Source organism: Mesoplodon bidens (genome assembly GCF_964165515.1).
Source record: "Mesoplodon bidens genome assembly, chromosome: 4".
In the NCBI taxonomy this organism is placed as follows: domain Eukaryota; kingdom Metazoa; phylum Chordata; class Mammalia; order Artiodactyla; family Ziphiidae; genus Mesoplodon; species Mesoplodon bidens.
Window position 1 is genome coordinate 60,547,198 of NC_138160.1, and position 27,690 is coordinate 60,574,887.

At 46.2% G+C, this 27,690-nt stretch overlaps 1 protein-coding gene across 1 annotated transcript; it reads right to left on the reverse strand.

Moving 5' to 3' along the window:
• Window positions 1–1,511: 1,511 nt before the first annotated feature.
• On the reverse strand, window positions 1,512–27,690 carry GCNT4 (glucosaminyl (N-acetyl) transferase 4). The gene is made up of 2 exons (XM_081233938.1): window positions 27,371–27,690; window positions 1,512–3,529 (listed from the first exon to the last, which is right to left on the reverse strand). The coding sequence occupies exon 2, from the start codon at window positions 3,526–3,528 to the stop codon at window positions 2,164–2,166; it is 1,365 nt and encodes a 454-aa protein (XP_081090064.1). The 5' UTR covers window position 3,529; window positions 27,371–27,690; the 3' UTR covers window positions 1,512–2,163.

Consider the following 27,690-nt stretch of genomic DNA (forward strand, 5'->3'; position numbering starts at 1 on the left):
ATTTCTCACCAGGAGGCAAGACACCAGACCAGGAGGTCGATATTTATTTTTCATCATTTTCATTTATTCCAACGACCAAAGGCATAGAAAACAAGATTTCGACAGGGCTTTGTGTATTTAAGCCTGGATAGTAGGAAAAGTATTTCTACCCCTACTCCTGATCTAAGCCACTGGGACAATTTGCTAATCCTATTCGTTTAAAAGGAGCCCCCAGATGTGGTGAGAGGGGTTTCTTGTACCTGGATTCTGTTACAAAAGTTGCCCCTGCAAGTGTGGCTTCTTTTTGTATTTCGAAGGTTTTTCAGAAAAGGTAAATGGTTAAGTGTCACAATGGGGTTAGACCTATGTTTGCCTCATAGTAAGACTGCTCGCTGATATTTCAATCATTTGTCCTCACTTTCAAACCACTTTATATATTATTTCAATTGATTCTCACACAGAAATGTGTGAGGAAGCCAAGGACACATCCAACTGTTCACTTTATAGACCAAGAAAACTGAGGCTCCTGGAGATCATAGTGATTAGATTGTCACGGTCACACACATGGAAAAACTGGTAATTTGAAAGGGGTAGGGGAAAAAAAAGGGAAAACCAACAAGTTCAGGAGAAAAAGAAAGGGAGAGAGAAATGGTGCCACTTGGCAGATCGTATCATAAACTTTAAAACAAGCAAAAGGCATTTCACATGTAGAACACAGACATTTGAAAACATTTAAATACTTGTCTTCCAACAGTCTCATACTGGTCTTGATGACTACATCTTTGTGTAGTTATTGAGGCTGACATTGAAACATAAGATCATGGAGAATTTCTTACATGAGTTCCATTATTTCCCAGGAGACATAAAAATATTATAGCCTGTTCTGAGGACCCCACTCCTGTCCCATTTCACCTCCAGCACAATAGTTACGTGAAAATATATGTATATTTTGACTGATTTTGGTAGTTTTCTAAGGTGTAGGTTTCATAAAATATCATAAGTGAATATTCTTGCTATGTCCTTAGGAAAATTAGCTTTTTCTCTCTTGGATTGAAGCTGAGAAGACTGCAATGAACTTAGAGCTTTTATAAGTTTACCTTTGGACTCCACTTGACAGTTGCTGGAGAAGTAAGAACATTATTTTAATGACTAATAGTTAATTTAGTAAGCTGTCATATTTCACACAACCTTTTCAAGAAAATTTAGTGATTCTTAGCTTGACAGCTCCACAAAACAAAATTATACTATTCCATTGTAAAAAAAACTTACATATAATGATAATCTATGAACAGAAAGACTTAGGTTCAATGTTCTGGAGAGTGACACTTTGAACTGTTAATCAGTTTTTAACTTTAATCAGTAAATGTATTAAAGAAACAGCTGAATTACAAAGGAGGTCTTTCATGACACCATTGCTTCACATGATGGAAAAGTCACCCAAATCCCTTTGTTTCTCCTCAGGCACCACCTGTCCCAATCCTCCGACTTAACTTCACCCCCTCCCTAACATCCATACACTAGAAATGCCCCCCAACAGAGTCACCCAACCCTGAATTGAATAAGCGAGGTACCATAAGGTAAGTTATGCTTTTGGCAAGCAGGAAATTGGACAATTCTTTTAGTTCTTCTGAGGTAGTAGAGTCTCTCCTTCTAATATTCTAATGGTTAAGAGAAGTCTAGGGAGCTGAATTAAGAGGCAAGTGGAATGTTGGTCACTGTACGTCAACACTGCTCTGAAACTGGTGGTTATTATGGCTATATAGTTACCGCACACTCCACAACTTCTTCAGTGGGACCCTGACTGTTATGTGGACAACTTAAGATATGAAGGTTGCTGTGTGATTGGGGTAAGCCACAGCTCCTTGAGGGCACTGTATAACTCATCACAACTTGGATGCAATTCCTACCTGTTTCTAAAAAAGTGCCTGGCATATAGCAGGAACTCAAGAGATATCAGGTTACTGACTGTTGAAAATCTCCCATTTAGCTCAGTGAGATTACAAGCAAAAACATACATAAATACACCCAACCAACCACAGACTAATTGTCACTAAAGGCCAGGTCACTTTCCCTTGTGTGTGGAATTGTAGACACCTTTCAGACTATGAGAAGGTTCAACGCAAATGGTACTGGCCATGGTATAGCATGCAATTCCATATTAACCTTATTTCCATCATGGCTTTATCATAATGTGGTTGTGGCTGTTTTAGCCATGAATAACTTTTCTGAAGATAAAGTGATCCACTCTCTCTGCTGTTCTTCAAGCTTTTCTGCCAAGCATTTAATCAAGACAGGGTCCACCTTAGAATCAAATTTATTAGCAAACCAATGTCCATCTTTCATAAGCCACCTTAGTTCTGCTGCTCCATAGATACACACACTTCGGAGGTGAGAGCCAGTACAACTGGGATAGAAAAGGCCTTCTAGATAATTCCATTTGACTAGGCGGGTCTTACTCTGTAGGTCAGACACATCCTGGGCTGTCCTAGAAATCTCCCCGGGGATTCCTGGTACCCGAATTAAGGTGGCCCAAAAGTGCTCATCAGGCGAGTATGTATCTTTAGACCAGGCAAAAAAGTCTTTAACGAGGGAGTTGTTGAGAACATATTTAACAAATGCTCGACTTAAAACAAAATAAGCACTGCCAACAAATATCTCGATGTTATGAGGGGGGCCTTCCTTGGAGATGTTTGTCCTCACTGGTAGTTTCACATATTCATAAGGCACCTGTCTGAGTTCATGGTGATAAGTGAATCTTTCCATCTTAGTGTTAGGGGGTTTCACTGTCTCTAACATATTTGATCCGTTGAGTTTCTTCAACTCTGACACTAATTCAAAGTTTGATTTCAAAGGAAAATCCTGCCCACACAGGTTGATAACATATTTCCACTGAACTGAAGACTTGAGAAGGTCTGACAAGCAATTTAAATCAGCCTGGAGTCTGGAAATGTGTGCATATTGCACAATCTCTAATTTGGAAGCAATGAAAATATTGGAGAAGCACTTAGCTAAATTGTTCATGGCAACTTTGAAGGTATCAGATGATTTACGGTCATAATGGATGCAGTAAATATTGTGCTGGTTGTATATAGCATGGATTAGCCTTTCAACCATAATTGCATCTTTGTGAACAACCAAAGAATAGGCTATTGGGAAGCTTTTCTCCTCCCTTGAAACAAGCTTTTCATGGTAGCTTCGTAGGGCCTGATAAATGCCACAATCACTGGTCATTGCCACGACATCATCATCATCCAAGTCGATGATGGTTCTTCTTCTTATTTCCAGACTCTTGCCAATTTCCAAAGGCTCCTGTTCATAGACACCTGAACAGTTAATCTCATACCCGATTTCATTCTTAACATGGGTATATCTGTTCTTTACAAAAGGCGAGGTACTTAGGAAGTACTCAACCAAGTAAATGCCTCTTTCAGGGAAGAGGAGGCGTTTCACATTTAGAAGCTTCAACAAGGAGAACAGCCATAGGGTTAGAAACAGGATGAAAACTTTCTGCTTTAGGTGGTATTTAAAACAACATTTGAATGTCTTCATTCTGTAAGAGAGCAAAGGAATAATTCAGTTGAAATATGAAGAGAAAATTAGTTCAGTTCAACAAACATCCACTGGGTGCCTACCACCCACCAGGCAGAATGCTGGGCCCAAAGATGATTAAAACAAGATTCTCGTCCTTAAAAGAATCCAGAAACAAGGAGATGGAAATATGTACAATGGTTGTATTTTGTCGTAGTCTGTGTTAACTACACCTGATTTTGAGAGATGTTGGTTACTAAATAGAATGAAAAATAATGTTAACTCCTAAAATATAGGTACTAAGTATCTTAATTGTATTTGTGCTTAGCGTATTTGGGGAGGGATTGCTCTGCTTTGGGCAGAGGCCTAGAGAATTGGATGTTGTCAAGAGGTCATTAGAAATGCAAATGACCCCCCTGAGGCTAAAAGGAATATCCATCTAGATGCTACCTTCATATCCTGATTAGATCTACCTCTGATGTCAAATGGGGAAAGCCCAGTAAATCACTGCTATAAACTGAATGTTTGCATCCCCCGCCCCCAATTTTAAGTTGAACCTTAATTGCCAATGTGATTGTATTAGGAGGTGGGGCTTTTGGGGAAATTTTTAGGTCATGGGGGTGGAGTCCGCATAAATAGGATTGATGCCCTTATAAAAGAGACCCCAGGAAGCTCCCTTGCCCCTTCCACCATGTGAGGACACGGTGGGAAGCTTGTTGTCTATGAACCAGGAAGCAAAGCTTTCATCAGGCACGGAATCTGCTGGAGCCTTGACCTTGGATTTCCCAGCCACTAGAACTGTGAGAAATACATTTCTGTTATTGATAAGCCTCCCAGTCTGTGGTGTTTTATCATAGCTGCCTGCGTGGACTAAGACACCCACCTTCAGAAATAAGAGCAGTGGGCAGACCCCCAAAGGAGCTATAGTAAATGTTAGACACTAACATTTTATATAGATTATACAAATTTGGTAAACTTGCACATTTCACTAATTTATTTTGTTAGGCCCCATTTCCTCACAGGGATTAGAAATTTAGCCCTTAAAATGAAAAGAACCGGACGCACTGAGAAAAGGCAGGGGCCAGGGGCCAGTTTGGCAGAATCTGTCAGTTTTACGAACCCATCCAGAAGAGCTCACGTGTGTGCAAAGAAGGTATGTAATGAGAAGCTTCCCTGAAGTTAAGGCTAAAGACTGAAAAGCACTAAAATGCCCTACGGGGCATTGATTAATTACACCCACACTGTGTGAAAAAGCCTGAGAAGAATCTGCACATATCCCTGTGGAACAGTCCCCACTGTAGACTGTGAAACAGAAATAAGGAACAGTGTAGAGTGAGCTCACATATGTGTCCAAAAAAGACTATATACACCCAGAAGCCTAGACACAAAGAGCACACGTTGCCAAACTTTTTCTTTCTCTGTCACAACTACTCACCTCTGCCGCTGTAGTGGGAAAGCAGCCACAGACTGTGTGTAAATGACTGGGTGTGGCTGGGCTCCAGTAAAACCTTATTTACAAAAACAGGCAGCTGGCTGGATCTGGCCCACAGGCCAATACTTCCAGAAGGACTAAGGATCTGGAGCCTGGGGAGGAGGGGGGTTTACTTATCACTGAATAGCCTTTTGGACTATTAGAATGTTGAAAATGACTATATTATTTTAACAGATAAAAATGGGCTACCCAACAGAAGGGCATTACATGTGCTTATTTGGGGAGCAGCAGGAAATGGGGAAATCCTAGGAGTATTACCCAGAGGCTCGAGGACAGGAGGGCTGACCAAGCTCCTAGGCCTGCTTCCAGGAGGTTCAATTACTGAGCCCTGGGGAGGTCTGAGGAGCCCACATACAATTTCCTTACACATCTCAATAAATCTTAACCGAGGACATAATCACTGCACCCTATTTCCTTAGAAGAGGTAGCAAGGCATTTGAACCTGATTTACTTTTGTAGTTTTCTTTTATACAGATTGATTGAAAAAGCTCTCCTAGGAATGCCATACTCTCATTCACCCTCACTTGAATTACCCTCCTTTAAAGAACCATACCTTATTTATCAACGCCGAACTGTTCTGTAGAATCTGGGTCCTCCCCAGCACACCTCAGTCTCTCCTCTGTGGGTTTCTCCGGGGTCCTATTCTTAGCTTACTGCTCTTCTCACAAACACTCTTCCTTGCTTTTGGGATTTCCATGTATATACATCGCCAACACCTTTATCTTCAGCACCTAGGTCTTGCCCAAGCTTCTGACGTGAACATCCAATTGCTTGATAGACATCTCCACTAGATAGCCCACGGGCACTCAACATCAGTGAGTCCATAACCGAGTAGGACACCTTCACCTCTCCTGTGTTTTCTGTCTCAGTTTATCCACTCAATGACCCAAGCTCGAAACTCGAGAGCCACCCGACTCTTCCATTTCCTGTACACCCACAGAATCATCTCACAAATACGCCTCAAATTCATCCCTTCGTCTCCTTCTCCATTACCAGGTCCAGACAACATCTTTGCTGACCAGCATCACACTTACATAAAAGGGCAAAGGCTTCAGTGCCTGGGGATAACCTGATGACATCTCCCCAGACTGGGAAAAGGTCAAAAGCCCCTTTCAGGATTTGATAAAAGCTCATTCTCACCAAAAGGCTTGCACCTCCACCCCTTGTTCCTTCTAACTTGGGGAAAGGAATGCTTTCGGTCAAAGGCAATTCTGGCCTGGTGAGTAGGTGAAGGGGCTTTACTTGGACTTAGGACAGGGCAGAATAGGGAGGGCTGCTTGTTTCCCCTGATGTTAAAGGCCGTCCCGGAGACAGACGAGCTCTCCTGCTTAAAGATGTCTGGCGTGGGAAGAAAGTCAGAAGGCAAGGCCTCTGGGCTGTCCCGATTCCCTCCTCTTCTTCCTTGAGAATTCATTCTTGTCCCTGGCTGGCGACGCTCAGACACAGGGCCCAGAGCTAGCTCCCCCAGGACTCCTCACAGTGTGCTTGCCGCCCCTCCTTCCCGGGTGCCCTACGACCCTCCCTCTCTGGGCAGGCAGCCATGGCCTCCTGGCTCAACTCAGACTGTGGACGACGCACTAGCTGGAGTCGGGAAGTGTGTGCTCCAAGCCTCCTCAGGAAGGGCAGGGAAGCGCGGTTGCAGGTTAGAGATCACAGTTCTCAACCTTAGCTTTTCTCAGGACACAACCTCTGCATGAGACCCACAGCCCCTCCCAGCACAGACGATGTTGACATACATACAATGTTGTAGAATGAATGTCTGCATGCTTCCATGTAGTGCTGTTTGTTAATTTAATAATATCATTATTATTAATGCAGAGTCACTCAATAAAGAGTTGTTGGAACTCCCCTAGTGGTCCAGTGGTTAAGACTTCGCCTTCCAATGCAGGGGGTGCGGGTTCAATCCCTAGGATCCCTGGTCGGGGAGCTAAGACCCCACATTCCTCATGGCCAAAAAGCCTAAGCATAAAACAGAAGCAATATTGTAACAAATTCAATAAAGACTTTAAAAAAGGTCCACATCGAAAAAAATCTTAAAAAAAAAAAAAAAAGTTGTTACTTGGGGTACTGTTCTACCAGGGGCCAGGGGTGGAGGGCTGGGAATGATTTCCAGAGGCGTGACCCAGGTGTGACTGGAGCTGGCTGGGCTAAGGCTGGCAATTACGCAGCCAAGTCTTTTCTAGACGAAACCAGGGCAGCGAGGTCACCTTCTACAAACACCCCACCCACTCTTTCCCCCTTAAAAGCTCATGGGCAGAGAGCAGGCAGGTGTTTTGCTGCCACGAGGTAGTCTTACATTACAAATAATTCCCCACCCCCGGCAGAAGGGGTATTTCCCTCCCACCCACCCAAGCAGACGAGGAAGCTGACCTGCTTAGGGAGTTATCACCACATGGGCGCGAGTGCCTGGTGATGACGCAGAATCATGAAGGAAATGGCAGCAAGGGTGGATCGCTACATCATATGAGGTCTATTTGGATAAGTCAATAAAACCCCAGCAGGGATGTGGAATGCAGCATTCTCCCCAAACCATCTTCTTTTCCTCTACCCTCTCAGGCATTGTTTACAGTCTTAAAGGAAACAGCAGGCACACCAAGGTACACCCCAGCTAAGTGGCTATAATTGCATTCAGGGCTAAATGGCCACAGCCATTAGCAGCTTTTCAATGAACTCTCGTTCCTCAGCAATTCGTCAGCAATTTAAAACCCAGAGCTGTCACTGAAGTACGTGACTCCTAACCCAGGGCAAGAGGGCGAATGGTAAATCACCAACGAACTGGAGGAAGGGTTGTGCATGTGGTTTAGCTTAGGCACCAAGACTGCAGGGCCCACCGTGCATGTTGCAGATGAGGTGGCCTCTGCCTTTCCGCCCCCTCCCTGCACACCTGCACGTCTTCCCAGGCGCTCACACAGGTGTGTATATGTGTGTGTGTGTTGGGGGAGCTCCGGGAGGAGAAGAGAAAGTAGAGCAAGGGCTTCAGGATGCCCCAGACCCGGACATGGATCCCTGGAGAAGCAGTGGCTTTAAGACCGATCAAACTAAGCCTGGTTTTCTGGTCTCAAATTGGGGATTAGAAGTGTCCCCGCTGGGGCTGTGAGGGCTCTGGAGCCTGGGTGAAAGGAGTTGCCCGCAGAGGTCCCCAGGGCACATTACAGGTCTTTTCTTTCCCGGCACCCAGCTTGCCTGACTCCAAATCTTGGGGGTTTTCCAGTGTAGTACACAGGGCGTGCTGGTGCTTGTTTTGTTTTGTGTGTTTTTAAGAAAAGAATACACTAGACGGGCTTCCCTGGTGGCGCAGTGGTTGAGAGTCCGCCTGCCAATGCAGGGGACGTGGGTTCGTGCCCCGGTCCGGGAAGATCCCACATGCCACGGAGCGGCTGGGCCCGTGAGCCATGGCCGCTGAGCCTGCGCGTCCGGAGCCTGTGCTCCGCAACGGGAGAGGCCACAACAATGAGAGGCCCGCGTACCGCAAAAAAAAAAAAAAAAGAATATACTAGACAATTTTAGGCAGTGTGAAGGAAATGACCTGCACTTTTCTGACCAAAGGAGGAGGTGGAAAGTGCAGAAGGAAGGATCAAGCGGCTGGGAGCTCATAAGACCTTGCTGTGGGCTGAGCTGGAGAAGAGGCAGCCACACGTGGTCCTGGCGGCACAGCCGGGCTTTAGCTTGCGGGAGGCCCCTGCGCTGGACCCTGGACGAGCCCCTCAACCTCTCCACATCTCTGTGTCCCCATCAGTAAAAAGACATTAATAATAGTAACTACCTCAAAGGGCCTTTGAAGTTAAGTGAGGTAATGCATGCAAAGTGCTTTGGCACAGTCCAGATCTTGACTGCCTGGTTAATGCAGGTGTGACTTCAATACTTTAGAACCAATGCTTGAATGCGTCCATGTCATGCTCGTTATTAATTTAGTAGTATCATTATGCTTCATGTAGAATCACTCAATAAAGAGTTGTTACTCGGGGCATTGTTCTAGGTACTCCGTGTGTAATAACTCAGTTTCCTCCACAGACCAGTGAGGTAGGTACTACCTCTCTCCCTCTTTTTTTACAAGACAGGAAACAGGCATGTGGAGATAAAGAAACTGCCCAAGGTTATACAGAACTAGAAAGTGCTTTAGTTGGAACTTGAACCCAGAGAGTCTTTCTCCAGGGATGAACCCTCTAGGCAATGCTGTCTCTTGGAATATAAATCTAAAAATACTCCTTATTTGCCACAACAGTTTTAGTCCTTGATTAAAATTTCTCATTACTGTGTCTTATCTAGCTGTCCTAAAGTTGGAACAGAAGTGAACATCAAACCACGTTTGAAATCCTCAGAACTTCCACCCAGTTTAAGGGCTTATTTAGACAGAGAATCAGCCTGGAGGAATGCTGGCTGATGAACACTTCTGCTCCTGCAATCAGAGGCTGGCGCCAATCCACATGCCAGTGAAGAAATCAGTCAACCTCCCGGCCAGTGGAATCCACTAAAGGAAAAGAAAGCGAGCCCCTCCTAAGAAATTCTGCCATCAGTTACACTTGTAGCCTGTCACTGACTATTCACTGATTCACTGGTTCTTGTTGTGACCAGTGACACAGATTGGGCTCTCTGAGAATTACTAATTGTTTTAGAGAACTGCCTGGGTTCAATCTCTCTCTACGTGGTGAATATTTCCTCTATGGGCCACCTGTAAATTCTTAAAGTTTGTATCATTATATGTCAGTGTAAAAAATAGGCTTTGAAGAGTTTATTGATTTGGAAATGTCAGAATTTTGTTTCTTTCTAAAGTCTTACAAAGAGGAATCACTTAAGAACACTAATATAAAGATGAGCTCACTCAAAAAAAAAAAAATCCTGATCTAGTTGAAAAAGTCAAGGTCCTCATACTGCACCTCTTTGATTTCAATAAAGCCATTGATTCTCCCCTTGGTGACGTACTCATCACCAAACCCAAGGAAAGTTTTGGAGTAAGACCATTAGTGGGAAGATGACTCAGCTAAGATTCATTTCCTCAATGCCCCCATAGCACCTGAAGTTAGCAAAGGAGCAGAAAGGCAAGTTTCTTGCTCTGATGACCTTACATCTTCATTGTTCTAGAGGGAAGATTGCAAAAGGCAAGTAATTATCAGACTGTGTGCAGCTAAACAGTAAGACTGGTGTCACTGGGTCATTAATACCATACAATATAAATTGAGGACAAACGTCCTCAAATAATAAGAGGTTATAGTCTCAAAAAGGAAAAAAAAAGGTTTTCCATTCTCTGTTTGTAAAAGTAAACTTTCTTCATTATTTTCTTAAATCAGGAAGTCAAAATAGTTTAAAAAAGAAAACAGAACTCACCAGTAGTCTTCCACCTGGCCATAGCATTCTGTGGCAGTACGTCCATCCAGACTGTTTTAAATAAACATGCCTGTTTTGCCTTCCTTTTTTAAAATTTGGTAAAAACAAAAAAAATTTTTTAATTAAAAAAAGTTTTTTACGTTTCTTTTTTAAATTAATTTTTATTGGAATATAGCTGATTTACAATATTGTGTTAGTTTCAGGTGTATGGCAAAATGAATCAGTTATACATATACATATATCCACTTTTTTAGATTCTATTCCCATAGAGTATTGAGTAGAGTTCCCTGTGCTATACAGTAGGTTCTTATTAGTTATCTATTTTATATAGTAGTGTGTATATGTCAATCCCAGTCACCCAATTTATCTCCCCCACCCCCGGCTTGCTTTTTAACAAGAAGGCTCACTCCTTAGGCACTGCCTTAGCTGTTTCTTTCATTTCACAATATACTGTGAATGAGTCCTCTTCTAAACTGGGTCTGTGAACTGTTAGAAAGTAAACGATTTCTGAGGTCAACATAATTTTCTATAGGAAAAAGACAATTGAAATAATAGAATTGACTTTTCTGGGCCTTCCCCACCAAAGCTGAATTAATTATCCCATAATTCTTGAAGAAGCTTAGAAGGAAAATCCTAAAGCTGACAAGAACTTCAATGTTGATTGAGTCCAAATTCCTCCTTCTCTAAATGAGGAAGCAGAGACCTACCCATCATTAGACCCTGTTTCACTCTTGGGATGCCAGGAACACGTTCCCCCGTTACGTACATGTTTGTATATCCAGCTGCTCCCCCTTAAGCGAGTGGAGAGAGGGGGACCTCTACTCCCCGTACCCAGGCCCCCTCAGGTGGTACTCAGTCCAACTTGGCTCCACGGCCCCCTCAGCTGAGGCTGTTCTGGCCAAAGTCAACAAAAATCTTCATGCTGCCAGAGTCAGAGGACACAGACCTGTTGCTCTCTGATGGTCTATGCTGAATGCCAGTACCATTTACATTATCTTATGAATTCCATTCAATAAACCTGTGAGGGAGGTACTATCATTGTCTCCATTTTTCAGATTAGGAAACTGAGTCACAGAGGATAAGTAGCTAGTATGTGGAGGAGCCAGGATTTTCAACTGTGGCCCGATTTCAGAGCCTACGCTATTAACCATAATGCGAGGTTGCCATTCCAATCTCTTGGCAGTAGAAAAACCTTGTTGGTTCTGCATCCAAAATGTAGGGGATGTAGGGGAATCCACCCATCCCTTTCCACTCTAACCCAAGCCAGCATCAACTCTTGCCTGTACATGAAGTAACTTCCTCACTAGCCTCCCTTGCTTCCCTCTAACCCAGGGGTCCCCAACCCCCGGTCCACGGGCCGCATAGCAGGAGGTGGGCGGCGGGACAGCGAGTGAAGCTTCATCTGCCACTCCCCATCGCTCGCATTACTGCCTGAGCCTTCCCCCACCCCGCCACCCTGGTCCATGGAAAAATTGTCTTCCACGAAACCAGTCCCTGGTGCCAAAACGGTTGGGGACCGCTGCTGTGACCCACTCTCTGTACTGTAGCCAAAAGGATCTTTTAAACCCACCAATCACATCACTCCCCCTCCCTACCCCACTCCTTACACTTAGACCACTTTCACTTGGGTTTCATTGCACTTACAGTAAAATCAGAAATCCTTTCCACGGACAGAGGCCCAGCCTGTTCCTGCCCCTGCCTTCCTCTCCATCTTTTTTTTTTTTTTTTTGACATCCTTGCGTGGAGGTTCTGCACAATGTTTATTGGCTAGTTTCTCAGGGGGTTGACAGTAACACTAACACTTCATACATGGCCGAGAAAAAAAAATGTGCTTTTTTTCTTTAAAAACAAAAAAATTTAAATACCCAGCATCATAAATAAAGTAGGTTATCGTATTCTCTTATTTTGGATCCCCCCGACTTTCTGCTTCAAACGCAATAACAGTCCTAGTAGCGCTGGAGCCCAGGAGCTTGAGGTGAGAGGGTGAGGGTCTGCTTCCACAGTTTGCACTGAATTCTCTCCAACTTCATGTTATTCTGCTTTTTTCTTGCTCATTAAGCTCTAAGCAATACCAGCCTTTCTACAAGTCCCTAGAACACCACAGTCTCTTTCCTGCCTCAGGACCTTTGCACTTGCTCTATGTTGAGATCATTTTTCCCTGAATCCCGGCCTGACTGGCCCTTCCATATCCCTCAAGTCATAGGAGAAATAGCCTTTCCTCTGATCGTCTCTGATCACCCTTCTCGAATCTCTTTCCTCTCTGTCACACTCTGTTTTCTTCTCAGCACTCATCACAGCAGCAGTTACTTTGTTTACTTGTTTATTTCGATCTCTGGGACAGGCCTCATTTACACTCTACCCCCTGCCCCATGTACATACCTACCTGGCACAGGGTGGTTGCTCAGCAGAACAAAATCAGAAGACCCAAGTTTTATGTGGGCTCCGCCACCAAAAATGCCTCAAGTGTCCCTGGCAAATTATTTAATGTTGGGTCTTTATTTCCCAAATGTTGAAGGGGATAACATTTTTGCTATCCCACAGTGCTGTTATGAAAGTCTTATGATACAATGCATGTGAAATAGCTATGGAAGGAAAACTGTGGTATGCAGAAATCAGGTACTAGGACCTTTACAAGATGAATGATTTTTTGGGAAACCAACATATTGACTTTTTCCCAGTTTTCTAAGTAGTGCATTCATTATATTTCTAAAATAGTACATTCATTATTCTCTTCATTCTGACATTCTTATTATGTTTTTCACTTCCTGACAACATTCTTTTTTGTTAATGCCTGAAGTATATTGTTCCCGAAGATGTACATACACCTATCTTCGATTTTGAAAGGTAGGAAGATGGTTACCCTAGTTAAACTTTAGAATTTTTTCCCCCAGTCTGCTCAATACTTTTTGAAAGATCGAGAGCCAAAGAATTCCTTTAAAAGACATCCAAGAAGAGCAAATGGAACTAGTTCTGTGCATTTACAACCAGCTAAACTGTTTCTGTAACTTTATGCATTGCAGAAGCTGTAAACTTTTCCCCTGAGTTCATTCTCTTCAGGGGCAATTCTCTAGAAAGTACAAAACTGCAATGACTTGTTCTAGCATCCCTGTCAGGCAAAGCCATCCCCAGGGACCACGTAAGAAAGTGGTCCTGAGGAATCTGCAGCAATGCGAGTATACAAAACATACCCTCAAACAGGGCCTCCGACGGCTCAGTTTCTCAGATCATATGTCCAGTTAAAACTGTCTCACTCAGGGAAATAAGATGCCCCTCTTCCAAAGGGGCTCTGGTTGAGGTCCCTGTGGACCATGTCACAACTGATAGCTTCCTCTACAGGCAGCAGGCTTCTGTTTACAAGTACAAAGACTATGGTCACCGCTTTCCTTAAACGAAGGTCTACCTAACTTGCAAGATTTGAGAACAGAGGTCTGAATAAAAATCCTGGACAGTAATATCAGTCTATCAACCACCTCTAGATTATACTTCTAACAAATAGTAACTTGGCTGGAGCCTCTCCGGTTTGGGGGAGATTTATAGGGTCATCTAAGGTCACGTGGAAAACGAGCAACCCACATTAGGATGTTTTTACCCATGGTGGTCCCTCAAGGTCATTGCAAATCTGGGCTTGCAGCAGTAGAGAAAAAAAGTGCCAAATTCAGCCAGCTGTTTATACTCACACCAATTAGGAGACAGCCAACGATTCTGGGCTTTGTTGCAACTGGTCCACGGGGCAAACCTCAAAAGCTGATTGTGCGCGGAGCGGCTGGGCCCGTGAGCCGTGGCCTCTGGGCCTGAGCGTCCGGAGCCTGTGCTCCGCGGCGGGAGAGGCCGCAGCGGTGGGAGGCCCGCGTACCGCAAAAAAAAAAAAAAGCTGCTTGTGTATCATGCTGGGCAAACTATATGGCTAAGAAGTCTTTAGTAGGAAGTCAAAAGGACCAGAAATGATCCTACTGAAGGAAAAGTTTCTTATTTTGTAACAATTTATGACCCTCATTATGTTGCAAAACATTGTTTTTCCATAAAAACAAAAACAAAAATGCTGGTGGGGGGGTGGGGTTGGTTCAAAAATACCTATGCCCTCAAATTTCAGCTCTGATGGCAACAGCTTAAATCAAACGTTTCCTTCTTTGTAGATATAAAAGGTTACAAAAAAGGTGCTCGTGATGTATTCAATCTTTATCTTCCAAGCTTTATAAACAGAGAGGTTACATTCCTTTCTCCAGTTCTCTGCCTTCCACACTTAGCTAGCCCAATACAGAACCAATATATAGTTTATGTTTTATGTTCTAACTTTAAAATGTGGCTTTATTTTGGCTTCTTTTTCTATAAAGAGGAAAAACTGCACTGAAAAACATTTAACTCCTTTAAAAAAACAAACAATCACATGTTTAGTGCACTATAAAGAAAAAAGAACTTTCTCTGCCCAAGGTCTACATGATATGATTTCCACCCCATCTCACCCCACCCCAGAAATTTCTGGAAGCACTTCTTTGGTATTATATGGCTCTCTATTTTACACTGCCGAAATTAATTCCTCAAAGGTTATGCAGCAACTGAAGAGACACAGTAACTGATTGCTACACCTGCATTTAAAGTAGAATTTCCAATGCTGTAACTACATCAGAGGGAGCACAGGGACCCACAGAGGTGAATCAAGGGTACAAACAGCAAAAATGACTTACACACTCTCCATGAATGGATTAGATACACTCAGTTTTTTATTGCGATACGCGGGCCTCTCACTGTTGTGGCCTCTTCCATTGCAGAGCACAGGCTCCGGACGCGCAGGCTCAGCGGCCATGGCTCTCAGACCCAGCCACTCCGCGGCATGTGGGATCTTCCTGGACCGGGGCACGAACCCGTGTCCGCTGCATCGGCAGGCGGACTCTCAACCACTGCACCACCAGGGAAGCCCTACACTCAGTTTTAATTCATCAGAAAGGCTCCTTTGTTTACCTTCTGTGTTCTGCCACTGTGGTGGGGAGCTGAGCCGGAGATTTCAATATGCTTCTGCCCTTCCACTAAAAAACTCTAGACTGGCATACCTGTCATGATGTTACCATTGAGTCAAGATCTGTACTGTTTGGTTTAAAATGGAGGTATTGGGCTTCCCTGGTGGCGCAGTGGTTAAGAGTCTGCCTGCCGATGCAGGGGACGCGGGTTCGTGCCCCGGTCCGGGAAGATCCCACATGCCGCGGAGCGGCTGGGCCCGTGGGCCATGGCCGCTGAGCCTGCGCGTCCGGAGCCTGTGCTCCGCAACGGGAGAGGCCACAACAGTGAGAGGCCCGCATACCGCAAAAAAAAAAAAAATAATAATAATAATAAATAAATAATAAAATGGAGGTATTGTCCCAAGAGCTTGTGTGCACAGAGATACAATGAAGTTAAGACCCAGGAACTTAAGTTAAAGGTTCTGCCAAAATAGGAATTTCAAAAGCAGAGGTTTCATGTAAAACCAGCTGGCATCTCCTACAAGGAGACATTCTAGTAATGGTTTTTATTATTATTTGTATTTTTATTGCGGCATTGTTGATTTCCAACATAAGTTCCAGGTGTACAACATAGTGATTCACAATTCCTAAAGGTCATACTGCATTTACAGTTATTATAAAATATTGGCCATATTCTCTGTATTACACTATATATCCACGTTAACGTATTTATTTTATACATGGTAGTTTGTCCCTCTTAATCCTCTACCCATATCTTGCTTCTCCCCCTTCCCTCTCTCCACTGGTAACCCATAGTCTGTTCTTTATATCTGTGAATCTGTTTCTTTTTTGTTATATTCTCTAGTATTGGTTTTTCCTTTTTTATGGGGGGCGGTTCGCGGGCCTCTTACTGTTGTGGCCTCTCCCGCTGCGGAGCACAGGCTCCGGACGCGCAGGCTCAGCGGCCATGGTTCACGGGCCCAGCCGCTCCGCGGCACGTGGGATCTTCCCAGACCGGGGCACGAACCCGTGTCCCCTGCATCGGCAGGCGGACTCTCAACCACTGCGCCACCAGAGAAGCCTGTTTTTTCTTTTGAAATAAATTTATTTATTTATTTTATTTTTGGCTGTGTTGGGTCTTCGTTGCTGCACAGGGGCTTTCCCTAGTTGCAGCGAGTGGGGGCTACTCTTCGTTGCTGTGTGCGGGCTTTGGAGCACAGGCTCTAGGTGTACGTGCTTCAGTAGTTGCAGCACACGGGCTCAGAAGTTGTGGCTCGTGGGCTCTAGAGTGCAGGCTCAGTAGTTGTGGCACATGGGCTTGGTTGCTCGGAGGCATGTGGGATCTTCCCGGCCCAGGGCACGAACCCGTGTCCCCTGCATTGGCAGGCGGATTCTCAACCACTGTGCCACCAGGGAAGTCCCTCTAGTAATGGTTTTAATTAAGATAACAGGTCTCAACATGTAGGTTTTATTTTCGGCTAATATAATAAAAAATTAAAAAGATTAGTTAAACACTAAACATATCGGGCTGCCCTGGTGGCACAGTGGTTGAGAGTCCGCCTGCCGATGCAGGGGACACGGGTTCGTGCCCTGGTCCGGGAAGATCCCGCATGCCGCGGAGCGGCTGGGCCCATGAGCCATGGCCACTGAGCCTGCGCGTCCGGAGCCTGTGCTCCGCAACGGGAGAGGCCGCAACAGTGAGAGGTCCGCATACTGCAAAAAAAAAAAAAAAAAAAAAAACCCTAAAACTAAACATCTCAGCAAATTTATATGCCAACTGTACAGAATACAAAAGTAAAAGACTCTTCAGATCTCCAAATGTATTATGTTACAATCATTGAAACAGTGTGGCCAGAATAGACAGAGTTCAGTGGGATGAAATTCAGAAACAGATCTAGTAGGTAAGGATTGTATGTATGGCTCTAGTAGAGATGGCAAATACCTCCCAACATCCATCCTCCCTATCTTCTTTACTAAGAGAATCTCTATATTGCTGGTGGCAGTAACATACCCCTCTAAAAGACTTTCTCCCCTGCGTACCGCAAAAAAACAACAAAAACAAAAAAACCCTGATTCACGGTGGAAAGTATGCCATTTTTTTCCCCCTTCATCCACTTTTCTGCCTGGAACTCCAACATGATGGCTCGCATTGTAGCAGCCACCTTGGGACCATGAAGAACAGACCAGGAGAATATTAGCAACCTCAGCCCCCAAATCCTCAAAGCACTGAACCACCGGCAGCAAATGCCCACTCTGCATTCTCATAACGTGAGAAGAAGCCTTTATATGTGTAAGCAATTTTGCAGACATGCACTTTGAAAGATGACAATATGAAGATGGCAATGATTCTCTCTCTCTCTCTCTCTCTCTCTCACACACACACACACACACACAATAAAGCTTAAACCAGGTTAAAGTGTCTACTTGAACAATAGTATAATCCTGTATATTGTCAAGTGCAAATGTGTCTCACATGATGCTGAAATTCTCATCTGTCTGGATTTTGAGGCAGATGCTGGCTTTAGATAAACCTCTGAAGAAAAGCAAACTCCAAGAGTTACCAGTTTAACTCTGATATTGGCATGAACAGAGCAGCTTGCTCACCAGGCCTCAGGTAAGCACCACTCAGCTTACGGCACACCTCCTCTTGGTTTTGGCCAGGAGCCCCATATAATCTCTGAAGGTCACCTTGCAGGCTGGCTGCCTTCTTGAGAACTTGTTTGGTTACAAACTTGTTGTACACCAAGAGAAAGATATCACCACCACGTAGGGTGAACTGTGTGGCGTAGTTCTTCCCTCCTCTCCTTCCTGCCACACCCTCGGCTCCCTCCATCTCACCCTCCTGCTTCACCTTTGTACACAGCATAATGGTTTGGAATTTAAAGCCAAGGTTCTGAGTTCAGTTCTGATTTCACTAACCAGCTGTCCCTAATCTCGTTAGCACTCTGCCTCCTCATCTGTGAAAGAGGGCCAGGGGCACTCACTCACACGGATGCGGTGACGACTAACTCAGCTCACGCTCTGGGTATAGTTTGGCAGGAAGAGCTAATGGGCACTTGGGGTGCATTGATGGTAAGAGGTCAAGAGCAGTTAAACAGGCAACAGCCAGGGAGGAGCACCAGATAACATAGACCAGGGGCTACTCTGCAAACGTGGACTGTGCTTTGTCCGCCACGTGCCAGCCCCACTCCTGCACCCAGAGACCACCTCCAGAGGCATCAGCAGGGGGTCTCCATCGGGCAGGATGATGCAGAGGCCACATGAAAACCTTCCACATTCTCATGGTCAAGAGGGAATCAGACAGGTGCTCACTGTAATATTCTTACAACTTTTCCATAGGTTTGAAATTTTTCCAAAATAAAGTTGTTGTCTTTTAAAGAGAGAATCATAGGGGCAACAGGGAGTGGGCAGGACTAAAAGCCTTTGAAAGTCTCTGCCTTATATGAGGATTCAGGTGACACATTTTTAGTAGCATGGTTTTAAACATGTTTTGAAGTCTAGTGTCATCGCTGTCTTCTCTCTATAATCTATACTTTCAAAGTGTTACCCCGTTCACTTCTTTGTTATAAAAATAACTTTTCTTTTGTTGTTCCATATTTAGGAATTAGTTGATGATCATAAAAATATTCCATTATTTTATGGTGGTAAAATATACATAATATGAAATTTACCCTTTTAACCATTTAAACAAAATCAGTAGTGTTAAAAAGTCTCTGTTCCTTAGCCTATCCTAGAAAAGCCGTTCCGTAAATGTTAGAGAGATCATGGGTGGGTGAGTGGTTGGACAGATGGAAAGATGGGTGGTTGGATGGATGGAGAGGTAGATGGACATGGATGGATCCATGGTTAAAATTTTAACCATTTTTAAATGCACAGTTCAGTGGCGTTAAGCGCATTCACACTGTTGTGCAACCATCACCACCATCCATCCGCGGAACTTGTGCATCCTCCCCAAATGAAACCCTGTGTCCATTAAACACTAAACACTCCCCTCTCCATGGCCCCTGGCAACCACCATTCTACTTTATCTTCCTATGAACTCGACTCCTCTAGGAACCTCGCATTAGAGGAATCATGCGATATTTGTCATTTCCTGGCTGGTTTATTTCACTTAACATCATGTCTTTAAGTTTCATCCATGTTACAGCATGTGTCAAAATTTCCTTTCTTTTAAGGTGGCGTAATACTCCCTTGTATGTATTATCATATTTTGTTTCTCCATTTGTCTGTGGATGGATACTTCATTGCTTCTATATCTTGGCTACTGTGAGTGCTGCTGCGATGGCCAAGGGTGGACAAATGTTCATGTCCCTGCTTTCACTTCTTCTGTGTACCGATCTTATATATGCCTTTATTTTTATATATCCTATTTATGTCCCCATTCAGTTGGCCGCCCATCCAGGAAACATTAGCTGTGTGTCTACCACATGCCAGGCAGGCACTGTGTTAGATTCTGGAGAGATACACCTAGAAACTGCTGCCTGGGGGAATGAATACAGAGGGAAAGAAATAGTGAGGTCTTAGGAGACTTGACAATGCAATCTGAGAAATCCCAGTTATTCTGTTACATTTGAATTTTATCATCTAGAGATAATCTCCCCAAAATGGTAAGTCACTAGCTAGCGTTTGGAAACGTTTCTGTTCTTTAGGGATTCTCTTGCTGTCGTGTTCCTTTCATGTTCCTCCTTCCTGAGCATCTCTCCTCTGGTCCCACGTCCGTTCCTCCAGCTCCACAATCTCCATTTCCCCCAGTAGTACTGTCCCACGATCTAGCCTTCGCAACTTAAGTTGTGCCTACCTTGTGTGTCACTCTGCTTCTCTCTCCCGACCCATCTGATACAACATCTTTCTGTCTCCGCCTGACTGAGAGTAGGGCAGGGTGGTGGCTATAAGAGCTGAAGTAAGGGAGAACCCGGAAAAGATGATGGCTAGCAGAGAGAGCCCCCCTTGTTGCCTCCAGGCAGAATGTGGGCAGGTGGGTAAAGGCCGCCACAGTGCAAATAGTCCAGCTACGCTACAGTGATGCAGAGAAGAAGGAAGAGAAAAGGAACCTTGGCAAGCACAGGAGCTATGCTAGGCCTTGTTCTTCCTGATCCTGGGGGCACATGCTCGCCCTCTGCTGCCGTCTGGTAGATGACCAGGAAAAATACCAAGGTTTGCAGAGCCTTTGGAAACAAGTCCAACCTATCCAAGAGCAGACAGGCCGACTGTCTGAGCCTGAGCATAGCCAGGAAGCCCTCCTTCAAAGGGGCAACCTCATCTATTCTCCCCTGAACTAGATTAGAAAAACAGAGGGCGTGGGGGAGAAGGAAAAGCAATCAAAGAGCCAGAAGTACAGGGTGTTCATGGAGATTTACTAGAAATTACAAATTTTATGAATTACAAAAATAAGTGCCCTTATCACCCGGCACTTTTTTTTTTTGCTTGCCATGGCAAGGGAGAATGTCACATCAAAAGCGGTTTGGTAGCATGCTGGAGGAGAAAAGTAGGCTTGGATGTTTTTTATATATATATATTTTTTTGCGGTACTTGGGCCTCTCACTGTTGCGGCCTCTCCCGTTGCGGAGCACAGGCTCCGGACGCGCAGGCTCAGCGGCCATGGCTCACGGGCCCAGCCGCTCCGCGGCACGTGGGATCCTCCTGGACCAGGGCACGAACCCGTGTCCCCTGCATCGGCAGGCGGACTCTCAACCACTGCGCCATCAGGGAAGCCCAGCTTGGATTTTATTGGGATTTTTTGCAGTTTGGTTTAACCCTGGTCTTTCAAACCAGGCTGAGGGAGGAAGGACAGGGCTTGGGTAGGATTGGATAAGGATCATGAATGATGGAAAAGTGCAGGATTCCAGGCACTTTTTCATGCCCTAGCAATCATGGCTCAAAAGCATTCTTGCCATAAAATTGTTTTGCTTTTTGACTTTTTAAACTTTTTTTGGTGTGATTATATTATCTAAGTGTACTCCTTTAAGAATCATGTATGAGTACCATTTTACATTAAAAAAAACATTAAGGGCTTCCCTGGTGGCGCAGTGGTTGAGAGTCCGCCTGCCGATGCAGGGGACACAGGTTCGTGCCCCAGTCCGGGAAGATCCCACATGTCGCGGAGCGGCTGGGCCCATGAGCCATGGCTGCTGAGCCTGCGTGTCTGGAGCCTGTGCTCCGCAACGGGAGAGGCCACAACAGTGAGAGGCCCGTGTACCACAAAAAAAAAAAAAAAAAAATTAAATAACCCGAATCTCTTGGTGAAATATGGACTTGAGCACAAAATTCTTGAGTTCTAGAGCCTGGGTGGGAAGGGCTGTGAGGCAGAGAGGAACGACAAGGCACAATTTTTGCTTCCTATTATTTGGAAATTTCTGAATTTCACCTTAATCTGACCATAAATAAGCTGAAACTTACCTTTGTGTCACCTACGAAAAATACCCCAAGCTGATGGTATAAACATAACAGAGAGAAGCAATCGTCACAGTCCAACTGCTCCTGCCGACATGCTACGGAGATTGTTCTGTGAGGGGCACAGGATGGAGTTAGAGAACACGGTGCCACACGGGGAAACCGTGCGAGGGGCACATCAGAACAGCAGTAATTTAAATGCAAACAACGATGGGACTGTTAATTATTCTTCTGATTTTAGCCCCACAAGGTCTGCAAAAGATGCCAAGTTTTTAAGCCTCATTAACTGTGACGAAGGCCTCTAACAAAGAAGCTCATATTGTTATTAATTCCTCAGGCCAGGACATCAGCAAATTGGCACAGGACTCAAAGGTTTACGTGAAAAAGGGCAGAAATGGGACTCAAATAGATCTGGACAGACTTGGATCTAGTAAGACGAAATTTAACAGAGATAAATACAAAGGCTAACACTTAGGTCCAAGAAATTAACTGCGTCATACCAGATGGAGAAATGTGATGTAACAGGAGCATCTGGAGAGAAGAGTCCAGTGTTCTGGCTGACCCTGCTCTGGAGGAGTCCCAGTTCATTTGGTATAAGACTGCCAAAAGATTTTTTTTTTTTTTGTGGTACGCGGGCCTCTCACTGTTGTGGCCTCTCCCGTTGCGGAGCGCAGGCTCTGGACGCGCAGGCTCAGCGGCCATGGCTCATGGGCCCAGCCGCTCCGCGGCATGTGGGATCTTCCCGGACCGGGGCACAGACCTGTGTCCCCTGCATCGGCAGGCGGACTCTCAACCACTGCGCCACCAGGGAAGCCCCAAGAGATTTTTAAAAGGCAGAAAAACCAAACCAGAAACCAAACCAGTGTGGTCCTGGACAGCGTGAGAACCAGAGAGCTGCAGAACGTGAGAGCCTAAAGGGATCTTAGAGGGCATCTTCCATCAGTGTAGACTCTGGGACAGAGGACGGGATGGGTCTGTGTCTGGGTACAACCCTCTACTAGGACACTGTCTCACAGCAGGTAAGCAGCACAGTGAGAAGCGAGTGACCACAGGAGGGAAATGGAAGTTTAAGACAAAAGAAGTGAAAACTCAACAGGAATGAAAGCTGGCTCCAAATATTAAATCGTGGGCTGCTGGGCCCCATCCCTAGAGGTTCTGTTTCAGCAGGTCTGATGGTTGCAGAATTTGCATTTCTAACAAGTACCCAGGTGACGTGCAGCTGGTCCAGGGACCACAATTTGAGAATCACTGTTCTAAGTAACAAAATCATTGTTTTTGTTTTGTAATATATATATATTTCTAAGATTTTACTAAGATACAATGGCTTATTTCCCAGTAAGTCCAAATTAGGGAGAATTTATTGGTACTAAAACACCACATATTTGTATTTAGATTATGCTCCTTTTAAAATTTCACATTGTTTAGCAGAAGTTCCACCTTTACTTTCTGACCCTTAGTGTTTCTTATTAGTTCAGCTTCATAAGGCAGACTTCTGCTTCTGCTTCCGTTTCTGGCATTTTATATAATAGGTAGTTTCCCTCTGGTCTTCTTCCACTTTTCCTGTATTTTTCTATTGTGTTCAGCAAATCAAGCTTCATTACATATTAAGATGTGACCTGCTTTTATCAAATGGTATCTGGTTTCCCACATCTTCTAAAATAGTAAATATCGACCCAATCCTTTCCCCCAAAGCCCACCTGAGCACACTGTGCCCAGGGGCCCATTAGATTTTGAAGCAGCTGCATTTAATTCCTGATTAATTTGATCTTATATACGTGAAGTTTCAGCCTTTAGATCCCACTAGGAAAATTACCAGCATATGGAAATGCATATAAAATGACATGCAAAGCAATGCAAATTAATATAAAACATACATCTCTAAACTGCTTGGGAAAACTCTGTAAGCCTTGACATTGAGATATCTGTTTCGCTTCTTGTACTCTGACAAGCAGTGACTGGATCCTTTTACTACAGTTAATTTCATGTAGCATCGAGCACCTGACACTTGTTGACATGCTAAGTGGGAGGCGACCCTGTCTGTGAGTCAGGCAAATGGGATCCTGGCTTTAACTTTGCCACTATTTGGCTCTAAGGCCTTGTACAGGTTTTCAAAATTCTGAGTCTCAGATTCTGCATCTAGAAATGATGGAAATGACATCACCATAATAAACCCACCAGCACTAAGGCTTACTGAGCACTCATTATGTGCCAGGTAAAATGCACACAGGCACACACTGTACATAGATGATGCACACACATGTTGTGCATACATGATGCACACATGCCTACCTTGTGCATACATCATGCACACAGGCAATCCTCACAACCGCCCACAAGAAGGTACCATAGAACGTGTACCCCTTAGATGTGGTGCCATTTCAGAGACTAGAAAACCAAGGCAGAAAGGTCAGGAAACTTGCACAAGGTCACAAGCTAGGGAGTGGCAGGGCCAGAGCCAGGGGCCCTCGGCAGTCACACTCCAGGGGCCACTCTTAGCTACACTGCAGCTCTGTTTCATGATTTCCATCTATGTTTCTCCTAATCATTAAACTTGCATGATCTACAAAGTAAAACTTCAAATTTCACCGCCATATGGGCTTCAAAATATTGTTTCAGTAGATGGTGACGGTTTATGTTACATGAGTTTGATATCAGAATGGCAGCACAATCATACTCATTTTTACCTACTGCTCCAAGAGTGGGAGGGGGGGGTCCTGAGATATCCTGCGTGTTCCACGTCTCCTCCCAACTTGCTCCATCCCATTCACATATAAATATGAGGCTCTCTCATCTTCAAAAAGCCATCCCTCCATCCCACTTCTCACTGGAGGAGTTGCTTCCAGGGAGTTAAGTGCGGTGGCCACTGTTAGTCCTCAGCCCCCCAGCACACACACACTGGCATCATGCAAGGTGCTCACTCCCACTACGGTTTAGGTTGAGACTCAGCACCACTGCCCTGGTTCTCCTCCCACCTCTCCCCATAAAGATAGGGGCTCTTTTCCAGGTCACCCCCCCATTTACCCCAGCCTTAAAATAACACCTCAATACAGATGACCCCCAGCTTCTTTGGAGGGTCTGCTTTCTCCAGCCACTTATTAAGTATTTTCACTCAGGAGCCTCAAAAGCAGCTCAGACTCAACAAAAGCAAATGTATCTTTCCTCCCCCAAGCTGCACCTCCTCCACGTTCCTTTGTAAATGGCAGCATCCATCTACCCAAGTACTGAAGTCCAAACTTAGAGGGAGTCCCCCTGCACTCTCATACCTTACAGTAAACTAGTCAAGTCACTCCAGAGTCTATCCTGAATCTACCCACTTGTGTCATCCTCACTGCCACTGCCTCAGATAGACCTCCAGGCCCCTCATACGCCCCACCCAAACTAGCCATGTCTACTTCAGGGGCTCCTCAAATCCATTCTCCACACAGCACCTGGAGTTTTGTTTTGAATCTAAATCTCATCAGGATACTTTCAGGTGTGAAACTGTCTTGAGAATCAAGCCCACAAAATGGCCCCAAGGCCTGGCATCATCCAGCCCTGGCACCTGCTGACCTCATCTGGCGCCATTCTCCTCCCCTCAGTTCACACTGGACCTCTCCTTTCCTTGGACTCTCCTTGCTCTGCCCTCCTCTGGTCTTAGGGTGCCCTCTTTCCTGGGGTGAGAATACTTGCCCTTTCGCCTCCTCCTGCTTAGTTTATGCAGCTCCTACTCATCTTTCGGGTCCCCCTTAAATCTCCCCAAGAAGGCTTCCTGCCTCCCCCCAGACCAGTGAGCTACCTCTGTGCTCCCACTGCACCCTAGTATGGGCCTGGCACACAGTAAGTGCTCACTAAATTTGGATTGACGGATTGACTTTTCAACCTCACATCATACAATCTGTCTTATTGCTTTCTTCCTGCATTCAAACCTACAAAGGCCCAGGTCACCAAGTCATACTCCCAACAGTGGTGGCTCTGCTGTCAGTCATTCTCAAGGGAGCAGATGCTGGGCACTGTCACGTACAGTCTCCACCACCGCCCCCATGACCGAGCTCATTCAAAGTCAGGATGATAACTATTTATTGCCTGCCTATCCCAAGGGTACTTAATGTGATGCCATCAAGGGCCGACTTGACTTATGGCCCAACTCCGCCATTCACTCCTCTACCCCTCTGGGCAGACATTGCAGTATTTAGTAAATTTGCTTCTCAAAGGAACACTTCTCACCAACCCCCCTCCCCCAAGGAAACTCTCCTTTCACTCAGTGCCACAGAACCTGACTCTATGGCTATTGTTTCTCTGCAAATACAAGTAAGATATAAGATATGATTCAATAGCATCTTAATCGGTCATTTCTCACAGACAATTGATCCTTCGAAAGTGCAGCAGAGGAACTGCTCTGTGCAACAACCGACTTACTTTGAAAGATTTTACTTCCTCAAGACACCATCAACAAAAGCTATCAAAACGGACAGCTAGGTTCTAGATTGTCTTAGACGGCTAGGTGGCTTAATAATAAGGGCATGCTTCTGGAAGATCAGAAGGGGTGACCCCTGTCTACCAAATCACATGGACACTTTATTTAATATCATCCCCAACTCCCTTAATCTTCTGGCTTGCTGCTTTTCAGTTTAAAGGACGAGAAGAGGAAAAGACAAGTGCCTAAGGGCTAAGGCCACCTCTCCCTTACCCAGCGAGGGAAATACACGGTTCCCGGCTACAACAGGGAAAACCTCCCCCAGGCTGGAAAGCTTAGTTCTGAAATTTACAAAACAATACCCACCCACTAGCACTTTTAGCCTAAGTTAAGATGGTAAACTGACTCGAGAGCCCAGACCTCGTGGCTCGGATCCTCGGAGGCTCCCAGCTCGATGGAGGAGGTGCCGCCACCTCACAGGGGGACGATCCGGGCCAGCTCTGCGGCACGAAAACTTGACCTTAAAAAGCGCAGAAGCTCGTCCCAGCGGAAGGCGCGGCCAGGGGGACTGCTCCGCGGCTTCTAATCCCCAAACTATTAAGAGACACCCCACTCCCACCTGGCCCTAAAGGAGAAGCCACGCCAGCAGCCCGTTCCCGCGCCACGCGCCGGGCTCCCGCACACTCGCCTCCGCCGCCCACAGGCAGCGTGGCCCGGCCCCGCGGGTGCAGGGCTGCAGAGAAGCAGGCGTCGCGATTCCGGCTCGGCACGTTCCTCGCGGAGCCCGCCCCTCTGCGCCCCTCACCTGGGCGGCTCCAAGTGGCCAGGAGACCGAGACAGCGGTACCCCTGACCCCGGAAAGGGCGCGTCCGGGAGCCGCGTTCTCACCGCTCGGCGAGAGTCCCGGGAAAACCCTGGTGCGGACGCGCCCCGCTGCTCCCGGCCTCCCCGCCGGCCCTGCCCCGGGAGCCGGGGATGCGGGCGCCGTGCCTCCGTCTCCCAGAACACCCTCACGCTGACACGCGCTGGTCGCCTGGCAGCCCGCGGACCTCGGAGAACTTTCCAGCGTCCGGCCGCCGGCGGGGCCCCAAAGTCAAAGCGGGCGTGCAGCCAGGCCAAGGCTCAGCCCGCTAACCCGCTGCGGCTGCCCCGGGCAGCCTCCCTCCGTCCTTCCCTCCCTCCCCCCTCCCCCACCTCGCGAGGGACGCGGCGCCTAAGTCTTCCCCCGCTGGAAAGTGAAAGTCGCGAGAAGGGGGTCCGGGCGTCCCGGCCATCCGCGGCTGGGCCAGGAGCCCCGCGCGCTCCTCGCTGGACTGCGTGGCCAAGTGGACTTACGAAAGGGAGCGGGGGGAGCCCCGAGCGCGGGGTCCCCGCGGGTGCAGGAGCCGCTGCGGCGGGACCGCGAGCTGCGCTGCGGACTCCTGGTCCGGCGGCGGCGGCGACGGCGACTGGCTCCCGCCTCCTCCTCCTCCTGGTCCTCCGCCGCCACCTCGGCGGCTCGCCCTGCTAGAGAGTTGCTCTCCCTCGGCCGGGGACGGGAGAGCGCCGAGCGGCCCCCGTGACGTGGAGGGGAAGGAGGAGCGCCTCCGCCGCGCTCCCGCAGAGGGAGCTCCCGCCCCTGCACTCGGGGGTCCAGGCTTCGCGCTCGAGACAAA